Genomic DNA, 10,765 nt, shown 5'->3' with positions numbered 1-10,765 from the left:
GTGTGTGTGTGTGTGTGTGTGTGTGTGTGTGTGTGTGTGTGTGTGAGGGAGGGGGAACCTGTAGCCTCCACTGCCTGCTGCTCCTGAGACGCGGCATCACAGTCACCGCGACATGTGGCACAGTAGGTTATTCTCTGAAAGTAATGGCATTCAATTAAAATAAAAAAAGGGTATTTAATCGTAGCATCGTGCCACACAGCCTCTTACAGACATGGGGGGGATTTGATCATGGAATCAGTGGGGGACAGCGGCTTGCCCTACTTCATGTAACAAGATCAACATGTAAGTGGCACAGGGCTGGTCATGGAAAAGGAATAATCACAAATATGAATGCAAGATGCATGTAAGAAGCAAACTAGTCTTAAGAGATCTGCATTAAATTACCGCCACATGTTGCATTGTTAACCTCTTTAAAATTGTCCAGCTTTTGGCAAATAAATATTGACCAAAACGTTAGTTATTACCTCATGAATTCGTACTCATGAATTACCAATGCTCATATTACAATCTTCCCATGTTCACAACATCCCAAAGTTATGTTTTAACTTGTTACAGTGCAGCAGTATCATAAGAACTGCTTTGCTCTGCAGAAGAGATGAAAGAACTTATGTGATCAGTCGTTCTAAAAGTGTCTTAATATTTCCACCAGGACCCTCCGAAGCTCCGCTCTAAGCATGCCATCCCGAATTATAAAGTGCCAGCTGCCACAGTTATACACCGGCACCATTGGTGGGCAGGGGAAAACCCTCCTCCCTGTAACACCTGCCGCTAATCAGCTGACTTCAGTTCTCAAATCCAGTTTGGTGGCTTCAGGTGTGTTTGGAGTCCACTGTCAGCCCAAACAAATCACCTGTTTTGTAAGAAGCAGGGAAAGCAAAATGAGCCAGTGAATTAAAGTGATGAGGGGTTAACCGTTATGTATAAGGTCTCTGTGTGGGTGCACATTATGTGAGTTTGAATGTGAGTACGCCGTTTTTGTGACAAGAAATGAATTAATCATCTTGTGTCTGAGAGAAAAAAATCAAAAAGACTCTTGGAAAAAATATAGTAGATGCCAGGCTTCTTTCCAGATCCGGCTTTACTGCTGTGCCTCAGCAGAGCGCCTGGATGAACTGCGTGGAAGGTAGCTACAGGCGTCTGTTTGAGGAAACCAGCCTCGCTCAGTGACCCCTTAAATGTCCAGCTGAGGCTGATAAAAGGTCACAGGTCCAATGGAAAAATTCTCACGTAATTACAACTCGCGGAAGGTATGGTGTCAGTCACTAATGCCAGGAGTCACTGCCTGCAGCTTATAGCAGGGCTAAGAACCCTTTAGCTTTACTGTATAATGTTAAATTATGAAAGAATTTTCTGGAATTAATTCAATTTTACTTTGTGTTTTGGTCACTCCTGGTATTTTTCTTGTGAAGGTGGAAGGTTTATTCTTAACCTTTTGTAGTTTTAGTGCTGCAACATATTCTTTGTAATATAACAAATCACATCATCATGTTAGCAAGTTAGCATGTTTAAAAAGCATGTCCTATTGAAATAGAAGTGTACAACCCTGGTAGATTGGCAGTATTCCTGCCATAAATGACCAATTTAACAATTTCAATAAAAGACATTTCAGCCTTTGATCTTCTGAAGTCCATGCTTGCTGATTTTACTGTTAGCTCGGTGTTTCTGTGGTGTATTCTTTGCTTGTGGGGATTTTCTGACACCACTGTACAGTAACGTGGTGGATAAATACAAGCTGCCAGACTATTTTGGCAACCTACACCGCTGTCTCGCCCTCGCCCGACCACAGATAGGGATCAGCAGTCTTTCTTGAGCGAACGTGGCTAACGGGATAACATTACAGCCTTATTTTCCTCCAGCCACATACACAAAAGATTAGTAAAGCCATATCCAATATCACAGACTGTCAGGTCCCTTTTCCAATCAATAGCCGTGGATCAGAAACCAATCTATACACTAAGATTACATCATCAAAATAAAGATATAGCAAAAATCTATACTGTATGGGTGCCTTTTAAAGTCTTAGCCAATACATCTGAACAGCATAGAAAACCAGATTCACTTTCACTTGTGTTGCTCTATGTCTGTGTATTCAAGGCAGTTAAACTGTAAAGACAAAATGGCTTCTGACCCCTTGCCACTTGACTTTGTCTTGTACGGCAAACTTGTCTGTCTAACAGCACATGTGTGGGGCCTTGTTTGCTTTTTGGGTTGTCAGAGTAGCTGGCAGACTGCAGCTGAGAGTCAGCGCCCACCCAGAGGCTCCACACTGGCCTGTCCTCACTGTCTGGCAGGTGATAGATCAGACACGGAGGCTAACACGTGTTCCTCTGAAGAAGGGGAATTAGCGAAGCGCTGACTTCTTTACAACCCTCTGATACACACACTCGACTCACAGCACACACATTCATGTACGTGCCAAATGTATATTACCCTTGACAAGTGACATGGGATCGGACCTTGAGTTCCATGTTTCCTCTAGGCACCCTTCTCCCTCTGTTCTTTTTCTTTTACCCACTCCAACACACAGCAATTTGTGCAAACACCACAGACCAAACGCCTGCTACACCAACACATCAGAGATCCTGAATCGACCCGGCCATCTCCAGCCACGCAGATGTTTTCAATTACAGGCACATTTGTGGTCGTTGCGGCTCTGTAGTACACAGTAATACTCCTTGCAGGCATGCCAGCTCAGATTTATAAAAAGTGTAAAACATGATAAATAGTGCAATGGCAGTGTGCGGTCATGGGAGAACAACTCCTGTTTTGTCTTATCAGCCCATTGGGGTTTAGAGCAGGTGGGACGCCATCCTGATACACCCCCTCCTCCTCCTCCCCTTGTCCTGTGCCCATTTTCCTCTACCCTCCCTCTCTCTCTACAATCAAACAAAAGCTGACCAATGTCTTTAGCTCTTCGCAGGCTCGACCCTCAGAAGTAACTCTGGAAGGCCAAGGTCCATGTGCCCTGTAAAGGGTAAGCAAATGTGTAGGAGGGGGTGCACGCTGCATCCCTCTGATTTTTCCCAGCTAAAATGGGGAGCTCGTAATCTCCCTTTGGCAGTGTTAGCCAGCCAGCCAATTCTGACACATTCTCTAGAAAGAAGCGCCTCTGACAGGTGAGCAGCTGAAAATAGTGCATGAGATACATAAACATACACACGCACACACACACACACACACGCACACACAAGGACATGTTCATTTAGGAACACACAAACCTTTATACGCTCTGTGTGAGCCAAACACACATTTGTGTGATGAAATCTGTTCTCTATAGAGCTTCTTTGAATGAACAAATGTCACAAAGATATACTTCGTGATAGTTTTTGTTTGGGCCTTTTAAGTCTTCAGAAGTACAATCGTAATACTTTATTTCTCCGTTTTTTGGTGTTTGGGATCATCATCATTAGTTCTCACTGTTAAAAGTTATACATGGTGTGTATCACATATGTTGATTATAGTATCTTTAGACTCAAAATAACAACCAGAATAAAGGATTCATTATTTCCGCACCAGAATGTTGTTCCTGGCAGCATAGAGAAGGCCCACTAAGACCATGTTGTTGTTTTATTTAATGACATTTACAGAAAATGTAATTTACATTTAACAGAAAAAATAAAGTTATTATTAAGATTCAACAATTACAATTTAGTGGGGGTTTTTTTGTGTTGGTGGAATTTAAGTATACCTAAAATCCTGGCTATAAACCTAACTGTAGGATTTTTACATTTGTTATTAATAATTCATAATGAATTAATAATTAACATAAAAAATACAATAAATTCAGGAGTGTCACCTACTTTACAGAAAAGAATAGGAATCAAAATAAAGAATAAATACACTATTAATCGTATTTAAAGAATGAAATAAATCCACATGACACAAACATATCAGCCGCCACATAAAGGAAAATACAGCCGCTTCCATTGGGACTGTGCTTTAAGGCTGCACAAGTCAATAAAGATATTGAATGTGAAAGGGAAGCTGGGTTCAGGTGGCCGTAAAGATTGCTCCTATGCAAACATGCAGCATTGTCTTTCCACACACATGTACACACACACGCGCAGAGCAAGAATGGACTGTCAGCCAGTATCTTTGTGTCTTAGGCCGTCTAAGTTATGAGCATACTGTACTGTATGATCTTACCAAGCTCATAACATTCAGCACACAGACTTCGACCACCCTCACCCCTGCATCCATACTTTGACTGCCACACGTTAGGGCCAGCAACTGTAAAAAATTGATCTGAATGCTTTAAAGATGATCTGTTGCCCCCATGTTCCCAGGCTCTCTCACTACCAAAATACAAGCGTACCTCTGGACCCGATTTGTTTTGAAGCATGTTGGCTGGTGTGGTTTTGGGCCTGAGGTGTGGAATGTGGTGCTGACGATGACACAAACTTCCCACCCGCCCACCCCCAGCCCTCCACAAGGGGCCTCATCCAGCTGTCTTGTTGTGGTCAGATTCTCAGTACTGTGCCCTATCACATGGGGAGGAGATAATCCCGCACTGGTCGGATCAGGCGCTCGCTGGGACAGGAAGGGCTGTCAGGGAGGGAGATGTACACCCGATGCTGAAAGGGAGAGAAAAAAAAGAGACAGACAGACAGGAAAGTGAGAGAAAGAAAAACAGAGATCTTGCAGAAAACTGATACATTCAGCCAAAAACAGCAGCTTGTTCTGTCTTATTCCCTGACCCTGCCATTCTTCAACATTATCTAACTCTTTTTTCCTCTCTGTCATTCTCTCTCCCTCCTGCCTTGGGTCTCTGCCGTTTGCAGCACCACTAAGCTGTAAACTGAAACTGGTTAGCGCTGAGCTCTTAATTCTTGTCAGCGTCTATTAATTATGGGCCAGTTGGATGTTCCACTTCAAACAGCCCCCAGGATCTTGGAATTCTAACTCGGCTGTTTGGTCACTTGTCGCTTGTCACAGCCACATGACCCCGCAGCCTGCAGCAGGGAAAACAGTGTGTGTGTGTGTGTGTGTGTGTGTGTGTGTGTGTGTTTGCGTGCGTGCGTGCGTGCATGTGAGGACGCTGGTAGATGTCAGGGACAAAAGCAGCAACAATTTGCTGTCAGTTAGTCTGACAAGTCTATGTCAATTTAGGGTATACACATGCTTGATACGTTTTTGTATTACACAAGCTTATTGTTGCAAAAGCATTCACTAACCGCATGTCCCTTTTTAGGCTTGTGTGTGTGTGTGCCTCATTAAATAGAGAGAAGCTAGTGAATTGATTTAATATCTGGAGTACACGCGTACAGTTTCCTGAAGCACAATTTATAATTTTAAATGTACATTAACCAAGAGTAATGGTAGAAACAACTACTAAAGCTCCATCTATTGCAAACCCAGTTCCAAGCTGCCTAACTGACTAATTAAAACCGCATCCACATGTGTTCAAAGAACAAGAAGTCTGTTTGCAAGCCTTATTGATTACTTTAAGGCGTACAAATGGAAAGCTGTGTTTGGAGAGGGACTCTCGATTTAGCTTCAATCTGCCAGGCATAAAATGATCTCACTGTGTTTGCTGGGAAGAATCAGCTCCCTCTGGGCACGGTGGGTAATTAGGTTAGTGGATAGTCGGTGTCAGGAAATTGAAAGACCGTCCTAATCGGATTCTTTTGTTTCCAGGGGAATCAAAGAAATGTATACGAGTCACTGGGAAATCGCACACGACTCAATTCCACTTGACCATGTAAAATCTGTTTGCTCTCCCTCAATGCTCAAACAACTTTTAATACAAGGGGGTAAATCCAGCACTTACGGTGCATCTGATGTAGCCTGTGTCCTTTGATGGCTTTCAAGATAATCCCTGATGTGTCAGTTTGTATACTAACTAGATACTTACACTCTTCCATCTGCAACAAGGAGGTATTGAACTGTTTCAGTAAAAAAAGTTGAAAATAAAATAAAAAAACTATTAGTCCCAGTTACAGTACATGCACATATAACTACTTACTTACATACAGGATTATACAACAAGTAGAGCCGATCAGACAATCTGATTGGTCAATTAGACAATTAGAACGTGCTCAAATGAGCATGACAGTACACCCAGAGCCATTTGAGTACACCTGGCACATCACTTAAAATATCAGTCCGCCATTTATCTGTTAACACTATGGAGTTGAATTAATAAACTGTTTACAAATATTTGTATTCACGTAATAAATGAAAGCACCTCGGTCCTAGCCACATCACTGTTGTGCCAATATTGACGAAAATCAAATCCTCTCGCGTAATATTGCTTAAATAAAGTACTGCAAAAGGCTTCCTTAACGAGCTAAAACTACAAAAACAGTTGAATGTGATACTGAAGAAATACTAAATAATAATAATAAAAACACTGAAATCCTTGAGAGAGATTTATGACTTAGCAATATACATGCAAATAGTCTTTTATCATGTTAAAAGCTTTAAAGTTTCTTTGGTGTAGCTGCCATTTATACATGTGTAATATTTTTTGCAGGTGTACGTCTGGACCGGGTGAGAGGGGGGAGACAGAAGTACAAACGGAGGTTGGATGCGGAGAACAGCGCCTACCTCGGCCTCGGCATCCCTCCTCCAGCTAAAAAGCCATGTGAGTCACAGGATTTTTGTTTGTTTTTTCTATCTCACTTAGCACTGAGTGTTAAAGTTAAAGGAGGCACCTTAACATTAGATTTATTATTTTATGAAAGCAGCAATTTCAAAACTTTATATAGAAACGTTGGGACTCGGAGTACTGCCATTCATTTACATTTACAATTTTTGTACATGTCAGGGGAAACAACCTGTGTTCAGACGTACTATAGTCAGATTCATGACCAGGATAACCTCAACCTGCCATTTTTTTTACTTCAATATATAATATGACATGCAAGACTATGTTTTGAATTAACATTTTTGCTATGTATTATGTTCACTAGTTGTGCAGTTTCTGTGCCCCAGTGTAATCCAGTCTGATTTTTTTTTTTTGTTTTATCTTTTCTTAACTGTATATGCTGTCACTTAAATTTGTTTTGAAATCCATCTCTCATTTCTCTCTCCATCTTTGCATCCGTCCTCCCCTCTTTCAGTGACGAAGATCGTTTCCCATCTGTTGGTAGTGGAGCCAGAGAAAATCTATGCCATGCCTGACCCCACCATGCCCGACGGAGACATCAAGGCCCTGACCACGCTGTGCGACTTGGCCGACCGCGAACTGGTGGTCATCATCGGCTGGGCAAAGCATATCCCAGGTAGAGAGACGTGACTGCTAATGAATGAAAGTGTTGTCCGGGATATGGTTTTCAGATTCTTTTCATTTCACTTGATTGTACTTAATATAATTTTTACTTTTTTTGCTGTGTTTTGCCAAAATATAGATTTTATAACAAAATGCAATCATGTATTTTTTTGAATTAATAGACAAATTACTGTATGACATAAGAAATAGAACTATGATTATCTTACCAGCTGCTTTGGTTCACAAAATGTAGGTAGTATGAGCTGTTGACAAGGAAGTATCCCACATTTGTACTTTTATTTGCTGGAACGATACAGTATGAGCTTACTGAAGTAGTTTACTGACTGTTGCACATACCCCCCCCACACACACATGCACGCACACACAGATACACAGGATAATTAACATCTGCTACTCATCTGCACCTTAGGGAGAAGCTAGTCCCATATTCTAAAATCTAATCAATAAAGAGCAGCTGAAACCTTTGATTTGACTGGGTAGGGTGAGAGAGTCTGGGAGTGGGGGGGTCCACCCCTATGTCAATGTATTCCATTTCAATCCCAGACTTAAAGAAAGCAATCCTCTTACTTACTTAAGGGGACTACACAGTAAAATTGATTTATTTAGGGAATACTGATGGATTTACCCGCTCCTTGTTGACAGATTCTTAAATAAGACTTGTTATGTAAATGTTCTCTTTTTATCTCAGTTGAAACATACACTTTGGGCCTTCGTAAGTTTAAAGGAAGCACAGGTTAGACTCGAAGTAGAGACATCTCATTGATACAGTCAAGTATAGTTTGTACAATGCACATGTGGCCAATTCAACACTTTTGTATTGCAATTTAGTGCTGCAGGACACATGTTTCACCATCAGTTAACTGCTAATTATTTTCTCAATCAATTAAATTCCCATTAATATTTTACAGTACAAAGTAACATCTTCAAATGCCTTGGTTTTGTCCCACCAACAGTACAAAACCAAAATATATTTAATTGGTAATCATATCAATATGATATGATAATCAATGTGTTGATACCAAACCTGTCCTGGGAATCTCAGAGTGTTGACTTTACAAAGGCACAGGGGAGCTGTTGGGCTTTGGGGGGGATGCTCAGGTCCGGGGCAAGGGTGATGTCTCACCACGGCAAGATGCTTTAACAGGGACAAAAGAAAGTCTATTCTCTTTTTCATCAAACATCTTGACACAAATCTTTTTTAACTAGCTTTTTAAAGTTTATTTTTCAGAGAGAGATCCCAAATCCTATTCTTTAACAATATCATAGCTACAGGGGTGCAGAAATTAATTCAAGAAATCTGCCGTTGTATTTTTGGACCTCAATTTCTGTTCCCTTTTCTATGTATAACTATAACTATAACTAAATTGATCTTGTATGCTATGTAGATCTAAATCCAGACCTGACAGAGTTATTAAAGGGGCATGCGACACTCTGGGGACATTTTACCCGGGGCCACCGGGTCAGATTGTCACCAAGTAACGATTAAGACAAAAGGGGTCCCTACAGTTTAACCGTCCACTCCCATCATTACACTCATAGCCCACTGCGCAAATGGCCTTAACGATGAGGTAATAAGAGTCATTACTGCAGATCGCTCCATTAATGTAAAAGTCCTTCAACATCCAGATGTGGAGACCTGGGAGGAAACATTCCACGGTGAATAGGTTTTCTGTTACATGTTGTCATTTTGAAGGCTTGATTATTTGTGAATTTGAAAAGCTGTCCTGAAGGCAACTTACTATGATGTGCGTTAATGTGCACAAGTTTACCTTAAATATGAAAGCAAATATGTGCACCAGATAAAAGCGCAAACACACACACACACACACACACACACATATGCTTGAAGAAAAAGAAGCCCAAGTTAAACATGTTTGAGAGGAAGATTGTAACTCATCACAAGGCAGCCATTGCAAACACTGTTGTGAAAATGAAAACAGAAGGTCAGAGGTGACCACTAATTTGTGCAGCTGTTAACATACACTCACACACACACACACACACACACACCATCATGTAAGTGCACACAACACGTGTAGATGTGTATTCCAGGCAACAGCATTTAGCAGCCTTTAATATTTAGTGTTCATGTCATTCAGTTCAGCATTGCTTTTTTCCTCTTTCCTCTCTTTTTCTTTGCCACTCACTCACACAGACTCTACCATTATATCTTTCACACACACTCTGTGGCTTCCTTGTTCGTGTGTTCCCCTGGCTCTCCCCCTCCTACTCCTCTTGCTCATATAGGGCCCTCTAGTCTCATTATTACCTCTGTCTTTTTATTAAGCCCATTAGGGCTCTTAGGAGGCCTGTAATGATACTAAATGAATAGAGAGTGAACTGCTGTCTGTTTTAGACCTAGCTCACAATGACAGCTTCAAGCTTCACTGCCAACCACTCAGTATCTTCATTGTACTGAATAGGGATTCAATTACTTATCTGGTCTGTACCTGTACTGTGCTGTTGCATAGCCAGAGCCCTCTTCTTTTGTGCAAACAATCACTAACATCCCACAATATACTGAGGATTGATGACATGGTAATAAAGTAAACACATCGTGCCTCATGCTTTAAGTTCATTTTTTCAATATTTAAGCAAGACCACAATCTTTCCCTTACGTCTTAGGAGGGCCTGAACATAATAATAATAATGGCTGGTGAGATAGCAACTATCTAGCTACATTTACTTACCCTACTTTGTCTTTAACTGAAAATTATCAATTGAACCAATATTTTGTCCACTCAGTTTGTTTTCCAACATAGCTAAATAAGGCAGTGGTTACAGATAACCTAAGCTAGTTTGACTAAAATATATTGTTAGCTTAGCTCAGTGTTAAATGTATTAAACTATAGATTTATTTTTATTTTCATTTCATCCAAAGTCAGAGTGCAGTATCTGCATTTTTTAAGTATCCTTTATGATTTAATTAGATGGACCAATGAGCATTAAAAGGTTTCAAATTAAAGCATTACAACCTTTCTGTGCAGTTTTCCTGGCAGCCTGTAAACGTTAAACTATTTTTCCTTAAATTCTCCTTCACTGTTCTTTGCAGTCAGGAAGAATAGTAGATGATAATTCCTTTCCTTATAGTGTAGTGTAAACCTGTGGCATCCCTTGTTCATGTCTTTTGTCATCACGGGAAGAAAACAGCAGAGACATTCACAGTTTGTTCAATAATGTGTCCTGTTTGGTCGAACGGCAGTAAATCAGTAGGGTGAAATATTGATATTTCATCAGGGGGAATCACCCTCCACAGCGACACTTAACTCAGCCACCTCCGGGCGACACACCTGAAGCTCGGGGGCAACCCCCGGGGAGCCAAGATGTCACTGCACCGCTTCAGTAAATTGAGTAGAGAGAAGAAGAAAAAAACGCACAGGCTGGGGAAAAGAATGAAGAAAAGAATGAGAAAGCTACAGAAAGGGTGCACTTCTTTCACAAAATATATAAAGAAATGTTATAAGAAAAACATAAAACCAATTTATTAATGCTCTTTTTTTTGGGGGGGGGGGGGTCTCCCTCATTATTCAA

At 40.9% G+C, this 10,765-nt stretch overlaps 1 protein-coding gene across 1 annotated transcript in view; it reads left to right on the top strand.

Moving 5' to 3' along the window:
* esrrgb (estrogen-related receptor gamma b) overlaps positions 1-10,765 on the top strand; it is a 37,670-nt gene that overhangs the window by 16,664 nt on the left and 10,241 nt on the right. Inside the window, exons 4-5 of the mRNA XM_032542920.1 lie at positions 6,476-6,586; positions 7,065-7,226. Of these exons, the coding sequence (XP_032398811.1) occupies positions 6,476-6,586; positions 7,065-7,226 (273 nt within the window). The remainder of the gene's footprint in view (positions 1-6,475; positions 6,587-7,064; positions 7,227-10,765) is intronic.

This window comes from Etheostoma spectabile, chromosome 18 (assembly GCF_008692095.1).
Source record: "Etheostoma spectabile isolate EspeVRDwgs_2016 chromosome 18, UIUC_Espe_1.0, whole genome shotgun sequence".
In the NCBI taxonomy this organism is placed as follows: domain Eukaryota; kingdom Metazoa; phylum Chordata; class Actinopteri; order Perciformes; family Percidae; genus Etheostoma; species Etheostoma spectabile.
The sequence above is the reverse complement of the archived record's forward strand: the minus strand, read 5'-3'. Positions and strand labels throughout refer to the sequence as shown.